Here is a 14,039-nt window from a genome sequence, read left to right as displayed (position 1 = left end):
CCTTTCCGTTCCACCACGGATGGGTTACCATTGCAGAGCGCCGGTGTCCCACACACCTGTCACACAACTCAGCATGCACCGACGCGCTCTGGGTTCAGCGTGGATTCCGCGGGGTTAGCGTAGCCTGAGGGGGACGCTGAACGCGCCTCGTTAAGGCAGATTTAGGCCCGACACATACCCGAGGCAAGTACGCGAACGCAGCTACGCTAAGCCGATTTTACGCGTCGTTGCGTTCTAAAATGAGTCACCTGAGGCACGCTACACTCATGCACTGCAGATGGACGCCACTAGCTCAGCCCCTACCTTAGCTCTGCGGAGCGAGGGAAATGCACCTTCCAGCATCTCCGAAGCAGAGTTATTTAACGCAATGTGTCTTTATGACAAGTAAGAATAAAAACTGAAAAACGAGATCTTGGTCGTCTTAGAGACAGCTACATTCGGAACTATCAAATAACCATTTATCCACCTGCAGTGGGCCCAGACCTCGTTTTTCTGTTTGTGTAAGTAACTCAGCTTTGGAGACGCTGGGAGGTTTATTTCCCTCACTTCACAGAGCTAAGGAAGGAGCTAAGCTGTATCAATGGCCGTCTGTCTGCAGCCATCGATACAGCTAACAGCTAGCATGCAGCCCGTTTTGTCTAATATCCTTGTACCGGACATACAGGGATGAAAGCGGTATCAATCTTCTTGTATGAAGCTCAGTAAAGTGGCTAAATATTTTCCAAAAGGTCGGGAGTATTCCTGTAAGTCGTGCTCTGGTTGTTGGCTTTGGGAAGAATCCCCCAACTCCAATCCCTGCACCTCCGTCTGAAACCAGACCAGGTGTATCAGTAATCAGTATCAACGTACCCATCAGTCACAGCCAGAGTCAGCTGAGTCACAGATAATATCCTTCTATTGAGAATCAAATATTTCAAAACTATCTATTCTAGTCCATTTCTGACATCTTTTCAATCTAAAGGTAAAACGGCAGAGCTGTTTTTGTTCCACCAGTCACTTCAACTTTATTTGTCCCCGGAGGGCAATTGGTTTTGCAGCAAGACATACAAGAAGATAAAATACAAAAAGCCTACATAGGGTACATCAAACGGGGGAGGGGGGGGGGGCACTGAATGTTGCGGACTCAGAGAAAACAACAGTGGTCCCAGGTTGACCTTCCCCAATCATAGAATTGCATACATACAGAATAAAGTACACATCACAGAAGTCATGTTCGAGTGTTTCCACCAGCAGTACTCAATTTGTCAAATCTGAAGCCATGCTAACAGCAATTTCAGCTTAATTTAAATAAAAACCTCTACAATAAAAAAAGAATTGGTCCAACATCTTTGGGTGAAGCCAATGTGGTGCTTTACCCTTTAATATAACTTCAGCATTTGAATAACGTTTAGCTTTAGCCACTTTCTTCTTCATAATGGACACATATCCCCCTTGACCTTCGTACTGCCCCTTGCCATTTCTATATAATATGTTATACACATAACATAACAAAACTTTTAACATATCTTTTGGTATTTTTGGGATTTTCCAAATACGAATGTCGAAGCGCGTCAGTCTGTAACACAAAGTGACCGTTTGAAAATGTATGCAGTGCATTCTTGAGAGTTGCTGTTCTCACAAAGTGGAAACAACATGATATTTGAAAAGGAACCACCCAGAATCCGGCTGATGCCATTGTGCAACCTCAGAATTACCATGCTGGGGGATCTCCTCCCAAATGTAAGGATCTGAAAGACTCTTAGGGGAAAACAAAAAATGTATGGAAGTAAATGTCAGAGGATTTTAACGGGATGCGTGCAGGGGTAACTTTGGCTTGAAGATCTGTACGGATGTCATTCAGCAACGTTTTTTTTCGGAATACAGGGGAATAGCATCCCAGGCGTCCGGCAGCTGGGCTCACCTCTGCCACTTTGGCCGGCACGGCGTCCCCCAGCACCTCCCTGAAGAAGCACTGCTGGCTCATGTAGCAGGACAGGCCGCTGGTCCTCCTGAAGGCGTCCTTCAGCCTCTTCAGCTCCACGTCGGTCACTGTGGGGGACAGGAGAGCGGCTCAATGAGGACCCAGAGGAGGCCAAGATACCAGACTAGGCTCACACCAGTTCCACCAAGACTCAACACCTGCATCCACCTGCACACCGAGATACCAGGCTAGGATCACACCAGCTCAGTTCCACCAAGACTCAGCACACGGTGATTACAAGCCATTTAATGCCACGGGACATAAAAACATAAAAGCAGTCACTGCGCAAGCTCTTGGCATGCGAAATAGCAGCTAAAGAACCGAGACCGAGAGCAATAATCCTGAAATATACACCCATTTAAACAAAGGCAACCGGAAGCACATGAACCAAGTTTCAGTTGGGAAGGTTGTTTTTGTTTTTTTAATGAAAAAGCATACTGCATCCGAATCGCTGTGCACGCGTATGAGCAGACACACTCCAAGACTGTTGATCCCCTAGCGTTCCCCACAGAAAAAGCAGAAGCGGTGTTTTTTTTACATGAGCACGCGCTCACAGCTCGGAGAACGCCACAGCGGCGCGGGCTTGATCGATGGCGTTAATACTGCACGCGCTCGGCGGGCAGCAGTGCAGCTGCTTTAATACGGATCCGAGGCGAACATCCGTCTCTCTCAGACAGACACACACACTCATTACACCGGAGCTTTCCAGCGCGTCCCGGCCCTCCAGCTCCTCTGTGCGCTCGTTTCTGGCTGCAGCCGAGCTCGCAAACGCTTAATTAAACCCTGAATCACGCTCGGTCATTACCAGCCAGCAGTTCCGGCAAATAAATGAGAGTCCGTATTATAACGGAACGGACGTGGCCAACCCTAAACGAAAAAGCAAAGAACTTAAGCAGGATTACAAAAAGATAAGAGTACAATACATCTTTAATGTAACGGTTGGCTTTCTTTTTTTTTTTTTTTTTACCCCTGTTACTTCCTCCTACTTTGCATAATCTTCCCGGTTCTCGAGGTTCGATGGGAAAGAAAACACAAACGTACAGCAGGCACCGTGTAGTCCCCATTGTGGGTAGTTCCTGCCCGCTTTTTAGTATTGTACAACCCGGTGGAGGGCCACAAGCCTAGGCCATTAGGACCTACGACCAAAGAAGAAGCCAACAAGCACTGTTCAACCCAAGGACCAAAACTTTAGAACAGCATCAAATCAACTGGTCACCATGTGCCAGTAATCTGTTTACTCTTAACTCTGACCAATACCAAAGCGAGAATGAACTGTTATTTCCCAATGCCCCCACAAAGCTCACACTGTACCTCTACAACAACCAAGTAGAGCAGATTAATCTGCAAGTAAATCCCCTGAAACATCTTGAGACCTGAACGGTTGAATTAAATACCGCAGTAAAAATGCAACGGACAACATTTTGTCTTCAAGGCACCGTTGAGTTCCTCATGAGACAAATCATTTAGACACCAAGAAAAAAAAATGTAGACTTTCTTGGGACGGCATGTCAGACAGAACGACCATGGCTTATAGCCAGTGATCTCAGCAGAAGACAACCAAGGGCTGCGGTCTCAATGGCAGAGGTATGGGAGTGAACTAAATAAGCTTCTGTCTGGCAGCTAGAAAACAGAATGAGTCCTGAAACACAGCTGAAGATGATTCTCCATCAAATGCCTGCCGTGGAAGTACCTACAAAAATAAAAACACTGCTCAGGCAGCTCCGAAACGACTCAAAATTCTCAAATCCACCTCAGTGGTAGACAGCAATCGCCCTCACAGGAGGACAGGGGAGACAGAGCCAGGCTGATAATGAGTACAAGTGTTTTGAGACACATTACATTTTAGCGGACAGAAGAAGAAGAAGCTAAATTAGCCAATAAAGCCATAATATCGCGCCTAAATTATCAGTCAGCTGATGGCAAAGCCGGCTAACATTACCAAAGAGGTTCCACTCTTAGGGAAAATGCTCTTCTCCGGTAACAAATTTTATTAACCATTTTCCACCAGGCGCTGCTAAATCTTGAATGCTAACAGACACAGTAATCCTTCTATTTGTGCCCTCTACAAGCATCAGGATGTTAAATCCCACTGCAGTGATTTCACTTAAGGATTTCCACAGGGGAAATCTGCTGCGAGTGATGGGTGTTCTGCCACAGAACGGTTGCTCTGCACAGCTCGAGGACACACACTGCAAGTGAGTGAGTGGATTTAGCCTTGCCCTTCACAATAAAGAGATTTCAGAGCTAAGTGGATTAAACGCGACATGTAAATGACAGGCATTATTCCCACAATCAGGCTATGGCTGTCATCATTGTCACGTCGACTGGATTAGGAGCAGACCACGCAACCCTGTATGAAAACAGGGGGATTCCCTATACGAGGGGAACGAACGCTGAAAGTGGTTAGAAAAGGTGTTTCTAAATGTTTTGAAAGTGTGGGGTGTATGATGGTGGGAGGGCTGGAGGAAGGATGGAGAGGTGTTCCTCCGTGGCTGTCGTCAGCTGTGCCTTTTCCCTCCCACAACCTGGGAAGCCTATTGGGCAGCAGCGGCCTCACGCGCACGTCTGCTCAGCTGAGGCTGATCAGTGATCAGCTCGGGTGATGCCCATTGCCCTTTATGAGGGAGGATATGGAAAGTCGTGTCTTCGGCCCCCTCAAAACAGAGCTCTGCTCTTCCGGTTTTTCTCACGCCTGCTAACAATTGGTCTGCGTTTAGTTTTTGTGAGTTTTATTTTTTTTGTGTTTTTTCACGGTTGTTTTGCCCTCCGCTCACCGCTGTCACAGAGCGATCGGCCAAAAACGAGGGCCATTAACCGCCATGTTACTCAGCAGACATCCAAGTCTGATCATTACAACCCGTGTAAGAGGAAAAGACTATTCTCTGGTTAAAAACCAATGTAAAAAAAAATCAATCCCACAGGCAGAAAAGGCCCATTCCTGACAGAGGAGGAAACCATTTGGACTGGAATGCTCCCACCCTCTCTGCCTTCAGGCATAAGCTTCTCATTGTGGAGCCAGGTTGGTATTTCAGCTACCCTGTTGAACTGTCTAGACAAGCAGGATACAGTCTATATTATGGCTGTTAATTAAATACCATTAGTTAAGCATCATCATTCACGAATAATATTTTTTACAAAAAAACTATATTTAAAAGACATTAACTGTGAATACTTGGCTGTCCACACACTCATGTTCACTGAAATGGGAAATGCGCAGTGGAACAGCTTTCTGTTTACGCAGCGTCTTTAATAAAACAAATGAAATGTTTCTTCCGCCACAATAAATGCAAATTAATTTTCCAGCCAGTGCCTACTGATATTATATAATGCTACTGATCACGTCACTACTTTGAGTGACACCAGCTTTCTATTCAAATGAATTCAGCGTCAGGCAAATAGACTTTACGCTATGTTGTGATCATCACTGGACACAGTCTCTGGGTGAATGAAAGGCTATTTTCTAAACTACCAACAAATGGAGAACTATTACTATCTATTGAAATTTGTCATTTGTAATTCAACATTCAAATATAATGGGAATAATATTGTGCACCAGATCGTATTAAATTACAGGACCTATTTTATGACACCTGAAAACAAACTGACAATACAATTGCATAAAATGAAGCTTAAAAGTGCCAGTTCTTTTCATTTTCTTTGGAAAATTGTTCTAGGGTCGTTGCTGAAAAACACTGAGTAAATATGACTACATTTCCATCAATGAATTACAGAAATGTGTGGGGGAATGCAAACTGCAACATTTTTGTAAATAAAGAACACATTAATACAGATAAACAGCAGCTGAATAAATGCCCTGGTAGACTCACATGAGTGATGTTAATTTCAGATCACGCACTGCTGCGAACACAAAGCAAAGTACTTCAGTGCGGTCTCAAATCAGCAAAGATCAAGGGAGGCCAGTGGAAAAATCCCTTTCTCACTTCTTTTTTGTCTGCCTCCAATTTCTAATGCATGATAAAAAAAAATGTTTTTTTTTAAAGCAGTATGTCACAGTTTTTGACATCTACTGTGACGGCTTTGGTTTGTTCTCCTCACCTTAAACACCATCACCCGCTAAGAGGACAGAAAACAAGAGAAGACCGCGGCGCACGCGAAAGCGTTATTCACAGCACGGCACAACGCACGAGGATGCTTCCCCCGTCTCAGCAGCGCCCAGCGGCTGTCCGACAGGCAGCCTCCGAGCCACTGCCGGCATTTTCAGTGACAGTCTCCGCTGCCATTCAGAATCTCCAAGGAGATTCCCCCTCCCCCCACATACGTATCCTGCCTCTTGTCCCTGCTAGCACATTCAAAGGGAACAGGCTAACGCGAGGTGCGTTTTCTCTCCGCTGCGAAAACACTGCTGCGTCGCATTTATGCTTTCATTTATGATGGTACAACAGTGGACCAGTTACAGTAAGTGAGCGGTACAGCATTTCTGTGGGTGCACCATGGGTGTGAGAAGTCGTCAGTTGAAAACGGTCAACTTCCCATTAAAATGCTAAAAGGGCTGCTCAAGAAGCATAATTACTGACAGAAATGAAATTATACTTCCTCCATTATCTTGCCCCACTTTCGACTGCACTGATATGAAATAGCAGGAACTAGAACATGAGGCCCACTGCACCTAATCATTTACCACGATTATTATTTATCAGACTGGCTGTGCATGTGACATTTGGGAATGTGGAGGTCTGCAAGAAAACATATCAGGTAATGAAAAAAACACTTCAGTAAAATTTGAGAGCACTATTAATAATAGCCAACTCTTTTTTTAACATACTGATTTTTCATACTGATTTTTTTCAAGTGAAATGTGCTGTTTGTATACCTCGTACCAAATAGTATATCCCGGCCTTGTCCAGACTAACAATTAACTGATCTTTTATTGAACAATAAAATTCACCTCTTTTACTGAGGTGAATTTGTGCAAATAAATGAAACATATAGATGTGTTTAGTAAACCAATTTGCTTATTAGCAAGTATGTGCACCTTAAGCAAATTCGAGAATGATATCTCTGTGAAGCAAAGTAATTATTCTATTCCAGGTCTTAAAAATATTGAAGGGTAAAAATTATAATTCATGAATTCCGTACCCATTACCAGGAAATGTTAATGGAGAATGTGACTCAGTTAAATAAACAAGCGTAAATATGAATAGTGATTTTTTGTTTTTGAGGGAAAAAATGAGCTAGAATAAGTTGAAGAAATACCTTTATTAGTATTTGGGTTACCATAGCACTTCCTCCTCCACACTACTTTCACAAAGACCCTGCAGCCTGTACTTGGCAAGGGCTGAGCAAGGCAAGCTTATTATACTGCACATTTCATATCCAATGGATAGACAATATTTTATTAAAGGGAAAAAATAAGTAAAATATAATGAGAATAAAAATGAGATTAAAGTAAAAATAAATGTTCTGCCAAGGTCGGTGCAGTTCAATCAAACCTATCTATAGTGATGGGTGAATGAGACTTTGTGAACCTCAAAATGGGTGGTGCCCTCTTATCCAATTAATGACTGGCTGTTTTTAACCAATTATAGTTCTAGAGATTGGAGGCAAGGCGGTTTGATTGCTTGCCAGGACTTGGTTATTGACGGGGCAGGATAGTACCACCCATTATGGAGTCTATGAAGAATCACTTTTCCCATCACTTCCAAAACAAAAAAAAGAAATCAACAAACACAGGACCAGAGGTTCACGCACAGCCCTAAGGTCGGGACTATATTAGAAAGCGTATCAAATGTTAATTTCCGGAGTTAAATGCATGGATAATGGAAGTTTAAAACTAATCTTATTTATTAACGAACAATAACATAGTAAACCGGTATATTTTATTTGACCTTTTCTGACAGGCCTTGCAGTGACACACCTAAGCCTCAGATACAACAAACTGCATTCTTTGATACACAATTCCAGGAAAAGCATCTTCCAGGAAAAACATAAGTAGCAACCACGCCAGATATTACGAATTCCTAATGAGTGCATTGCATACGTGTTAGCCTGCTAGTATTGGTGCGATCTCTTCAACCCATGAGGGATGTTCAGCGGCAATCTTTAAAATAACGTTATACGAAAATAAGCTAGCTAGCTTACACGAAGAAACGGCTAGCATTTAGCAAACTGTCATAGATAGCGTCAATTTGCCAGCTGGTAACTAAAAAACGCCCTGAGCACCCTGCGAGGTAAACTCGTGTCTTATCTGGCTCGTGCGTAAACTTGTTAGCAACTAGCTAGCTAGACTGGCTGTTGACAACATAGAAAACATGAGTAGACCTACACAGCTAGCTAGTTAAAATATGTAGCTACTACTATTAGTTGGCTAATGGAGTGGAGGATTCGCTAGTCTAGTTAATGACAACTAATGTGAGCTATTTGCTAATTCGTTAATGATGCCATTTTCTTAACGATTCAATTTTGACAACAGCACCATTGACGTTAGCTGTCTCTTTAACCAGAGGACAATGAAGTGACAGAGCTAGCTAACTAGCTGCTACAACAATGTAACATCGAAACTGTAACGTTAAACAAACGCAGTGACAGCTGGTAAGCTATTGTACTTCGTCTTAGGTCTTCACTAGCTAACGTTTGCTAGCAAGCAAACACTACAGTCTCACCTTATCCATCCCCTGACAGCTCTTGACAGTCAGGCTAACGTTAGCAAGCTGACTCGCGAAACAGCGTCCTTATTTTAGGAAGCTAAAGCCCACACTTACCTCTCTTGACGGCCTCATCATACGATAAAAAACCTAAACTTGACTCTTTGGCCCCCATGTTGCCCTCATTTCACACCAACGTGAGAAAAAGGTGCCTGTTGCCTTCTTCGTTTATTGTGTGGATGTTCCCAATCCCCTTTCGACGAATGACGCTTCTCATCGCCAACGCCTCCATGCTTAATCACGTGAACAATGCTCCAACAAATCACATGACAAGGAGAGCCAGCGACATTACACCGTCGCCATATTGGTTCAGTAAGGGACATTTTTAGGGCGACTCTAAGGGGACAGCTGCGGCTACATAATTCACGTTTTAAGATTGGGCTGGTAGGTATCAAGTATTCCATATGCCAACTTTACGCCGTGGCGGGACATGTCATATACCTATACAGCTCCATGAGTTTGACACATTTTAGGAACATTTTAAATCAAGACAATAGTAACAGGTTTAACACTACTATACACAGCAATTTAAGGACCGCTTTACACGCCGAAGAGGTGAAGAGATGCAAACACGTCAAGATTCCAAAAGGACTGAGTATTCTATAATACAATCCGATTATCTTGCTGTCATTCATATGTAATATTTTCACACGAGCGCACACATCTGGTAGCTAGGCCACCAAAATTAGCCTACATGAATTAGGCTACATAGGGATATTTTACTAGCATGAGTATTAGGGGAGAGTTGGTATGTAACCGTTTTCGGATTTCGCTCATTTACTCAGAAAATATTTAGCCTAGCACTATGAAATTTTACTTCAACCAGCTTTATCATCTTAGTAGTCATTAGCCGTTTCAGTTACGTTAATAACTTGATCGAGCCGGATACAATTTAAACCAAAGTACAAGCAGTGTGATGTTACATTCATTCTAGTCGGTATAATTGTAACAGATGGGCGGAATAATTGTAACAGTAAATGAAAACACCCTATAATTATCATCAGTTTACGAAGCATGGAGCTTTATTCATGAAAAAAGACTGTGCTCAAACATTGACGCACAAGCAGCTTTGTAACTTACCGTTAAGTTAGTTGTGGTAATGTCCAAATCGACATGGAAAGCTGATTTTATCTGTTTGTTAATACCCAGGTAACCTTATAAATATAAAGACCAATCTGGTGTGTCCTTATTATAAATGCCTTTGACCAGGTGGCTGTTTCTTTTACATTAATCACTTTGAGCATCCAGAAGATGATGCTGTGTCCACAAAGCAAGCAAATTAGCTGAACACATTAAACACTGAACTAATTCAAAAAGTCAGACACCTTAATGAATATAATGCCAAAGGTCTCCAAAAAGGGCACTAGATGTAGATGGTTTTCAACACCAACTAGTGTCCCTATAATCTCCAAATCAGAAGCTCTCTCCATGACCTCCTTGGATACTACCTCTCGTTTTCTCTTTAGATGGCATTCTATAAACATAGCACAGCAAAAAATAACATTGTTATAGCAACTCAGAGGAGGCATAAGTGTAACAGCTGTTACATTTATACAGATGGGGACAACATGTTTTCTTGGTCAACTAGCAAACATCCATCCATCGATCCATTATCTATGCTCACTTATCAATGGCAGAGTGGTGGGGAATGCTGGAGCTTATGCCAGCATGCATTGGGTGAGAAGCAGGAATACATCCTGGACAGGTCACCAATCTATCGCAGGGCACACACACCATTCACTCACACACTCATACCTATGGGCAATTTAGAGACTCCTATTAGCCTACCTGCATGTCTTTGGACTGTGGGAGGAAACTGGAGTACCCGGAGGAAACCCACGCAGACACAGGAGAACATGCAACAACTCCACACAGAAAGGTGCACTGCACCACCGTGCCGCCCAAACTAGCAAATAATTTACTCAGAAAACCAGACTACCTTTTCAAGGACAGGTGACTGCTTAAAATGATGTACAATTTGATTTATTGTATACAAAAATAATACCTTATTTATGTCCGAAAATAACTTCAGATTAATTCAGAATTTTTTCTTATCTCGCTCAAAAACAGTTTTTTGGAAATATTTCCCATTATTTTAACACTCTGTGGAACTTTTGCGTGTGTACAAACCTGAAATGGCTTCTGTAGCAGTAGTGTACAAAAAGTTATCGACCGTACATTTATGATGGGTTAAATTTATATCGACTCTCCCCTACATTCAAATTAACACACGGCATCGAGCTATTGCATAAAAGTCCGCAGCCATCTTCAATATTTGTACTGAATTGCATATATAATTGACAAGAAAACTATTTACGATTGTCTTCTTCAGTGTCATTTTGGTTGGTTGTACAGGCTATGCTGTGCTGTGGTCCTCTTTACAGCTTACTGAAGAAACAGTGGGTTCATTAACATACAAGTGATTGCAGTTTTTACAGGCATACTATGCAGGATTTTCACCTTGAAAATATTATAAAACAACCATGCTCAGGTATTAATATGATGCACTGGCAATCTGTTTCTGTGTTCACACCAGTTCTTGCTTGTGTGTTTGGGACGTGACACAGGAACGTTCAGAGCCTCTGGCTTCTTGACTACAGGACTGACCCTCTGCTGAGTCACGTTCTCCATTAACATTTCCTGGTCAACACAGGCATATTTAAGTACCTGTTCCCTTCCTCTTGTGACCCTGCAATAAACTCACTGCTTGATCAATTAAAGCACCAGCTTGGGGTAGGAACACCCCTTTTAGGAGGAGATGGGGTGCTCGATTGCTTGCTGAAACATTAAAGCAGTAATCAGTGGTTTATCTATCTATGTTTTATTGACCGCTTCAGCCAATCAAATGTTGGTGCGCCCAAAATAAAACACCAAACACTAAAGCCAGCTACCTCATAACTTTGCTGCATATGACAGTGAAGTGGGAGTTTTTTCTATCGGATATGTCAGTCAGGCATTTTGGAATGCTTGTGATTATCTGACAGGCATGTATGAACTGCCATTGCTGTATTTTTGAGAGAGACATTCCAGCAGACTGCAATACAATGTTACAAAACTAACGACATAGCTAGCCAGAGCAAATCATCCACTTGTTTCTTTTGCGTGCATGAGCAGCATCTTGGGGGTGTGGGCACTGGGCAGGGTTGAGAAAGGAGGTGGAGACTGTTTTGATTGTAAACACAGGAGCGAAGCAAGGAAAGAAATCCTGCGTATTGCCTTTAAGGGGCTGATAGGAAAGGAAAAACCTGATTAAATGAGTGGAGACCTAAACGTTACTTGTACCGTCACAAAGTTCTCAAGTACTCAAGTATCAGCTCTTGGTCTGCACCATTCAAAGAAAGGTACCATTTACGACCTCTAGTGGATCTGGAAAGTAAGCGCAGTCCAGGTTGGCTGAAAGCATAGACCGTAGGCTGAAAGGCAGTAAGGAAACTTCACAGTAGATGAATAACATTTTCACTGCAGAATGAACAAATTGATCATCTGTAGCCCTTGACCGCTAATCAAACCGTGCTCCCTCACAACGGTAATACGAGTAAGGTCGATATTCACTATTCATGACTCCAAACGTGTCCAGTTTACAAAGGATGATCCACTATAGGTGAGTTGTTGATGTCTGTCATCTACACTTTTAAGCAATGCACCTTTTTTTTTTGATTTGCTTAAAGTATCCTCAGGAATTACTGCATAGTAGTGTGCACAAACTAAACTTTCTTGGTTTCAATTAAATTGACAACTACTCAAACAAACCTTGAATGATAAAACAGTGCACTGGAATGTCCTGTTCACTCAACCGAACAACGAAAATATTTAAATGAAAAATGAACCAAACAGTTCGCACAGCACTTAAAAGGACAAATATGTGGAATTGCACATTTTCAGAAAATATAATTCCTCAAAATTAGACATTTACCAAAACACTGGGAGGCAGAAAAAGAGAAAGTCTACAAAACTCTGTATGACTATATATTTAGCATATTTCTTCCTTTAACAATAGTTACAGAAATTCACAATGTTGGTTACAAACAAGTTTAATATGATCTCATGGTTACACTGCACAGCAGACGGTATGGAGTTAGGATTCTGCTGCAATCTGCATTTATCTTTTGTACACAAGCAAACAGGAAAAAAAAAAAAAGTTAAAACAGTAGCAAAGTCTATCTATACACAAGCTCACTGTGGCATTACGAATGGAGATTTCTGAGCGGATACTTTAGTGCCCGACAACTCAGAACTGTGTGTCCGTGTCCCTTCGTCTCTTTGGGAGTTGAGGATATCTGAATCACCAATGTTACAACATGGATGGGGGAAAAATAATCACAGAAAATATTAGTATTAATGTGGACTAAAAACTATTTATCTTCAAACACAGCCTTCTGCACTCTCATTGAACTTTTAGAATATGTGCAATATAACTTCAAAATAAATTCATCTTTATAATGAACACTGTACTGCTCTGAATGAGTTCAGCAGAGAGAAAAAAACACGGATATGGGGGGAAAATGTTAAAATATTAAGTGGCAGAACCCGTCTTCCATGCAAACATTTTTGGGGTCAACTTCAGGGAGATGTGTGCACTTCAAATCACTCGGTAAGGCCACTCCTGTCACTAAAGAGCTCGTCTGTGTGTGTGTGGTGCGCCCGAAAGCAGTGCAGCTACGGGCACGGCGTACTCTATAAACGGGACCCTCCGACAGCGTGCCTCGTGAAGTCACTCCACTGCACACTGTGGCTGGCACACAAATCCAGTCCTCTGTGTGTGTGTGTGTGTGGGAGCTGAATCCAAAAATTTAAAAAAAATACAATGAAATCAAGCAAGTAGCTCCATCCGTACTGCAGAACTGCACAATGTGTTAATGATGTTCAACAAAAAGTTGCTTGCCGGTAAGCATGAGTGCATGAATGACATTTACCCTCCTGCCCGTTTAAAAGAGGCACAGTGTAAAATACCCCCCTCCGACCGCTGCTACGTTTGCACGTCCAGGACAGGAGGATTATCACCCTTGTATTCTGTAAGGGTCGAGCATTCCGTCTTAATACTTGTGCAACTGTGTGGACAGTTTGAAATATATCGATCGCAAGCGCGCGCGCGTGTAAACTCCTCTGCTGCACGGGTGTCGTCGGACAAAAAACGCGCGGCGCAAAAGACGAATCTGCCCGTAGAATGTGCATTCGCAAAAAAAAAAAAAAACAACAATCCGTACGCTCCTACAACTCCGATTCAGTTACAGACTTTGAACGCGGGTAATCTGAGGCAGACTACCCTTCGCTCAAGCAAACGAGCGAACGGGTACCGTCGACACCCGGCAGAAGAGAAATCACAGCAATCCATCGCCTCCTCTGCGAGGGCCCAGGGCAGAGGGTGACCCGTCCCGATTCATTCACGCAGAAAAAAATCAAAAATACCACTTGAGGTA

The 14,039-nt window shown here is 42.7% G+C and overlaps 1 protein-coding gene across 1 annotated transcript in view; it reads right to left on the bottom strand.

Moving 5' to 3' along the window:
• The window catches only part of LOC118235928 (ubiquitin carboxyl-terminal hydrolase 32-like), a 32,058-nt gene extending 23,321 nt beyond the window's left edge, over positions 1 to 8,737 (bottom strand). Inside the window, exons 1-2 of the mRNA XM_035433824.1 lie at positions 8,680 to 8,737; positions 1,901 to 2,028 (exon numbers count right to left, since the gene is read on the bottom strand). Of these exons, the coding sequence (XP_035289715.1) occupies positions 1,901 to 2,028; positions 8,680 to 8,737 (186 nt within the window). The remainder of the gene's footprint in view (positions 1 to 1,900; positions 2,029 to 8,679) is intronic.
• Positions 8,738 to 14,039: the final 5,302 nt, after the last annotated feature.

Source organism: Anguilla anguilla, chromosome 9 (assembly GCF_013347855.1).
Source record: "Anguilla anguilla isolate fAngAng1 chromosome 9, fAngAng1.pri, whole genome shotgun sequence".
NCBI classification, from domain to species: domain Eukaryota; kingdom Metazoa; phylum Chordata; class Actinopteri; order Anguilliformes; family Anguillidae; genus Anguilla; species Anguilla anguilla.
The sequence above is the reverse complement of the archived record's forward strand: the minus strand, read 5'-3'. Positions and strand labels throughout refer to the sequence as shown.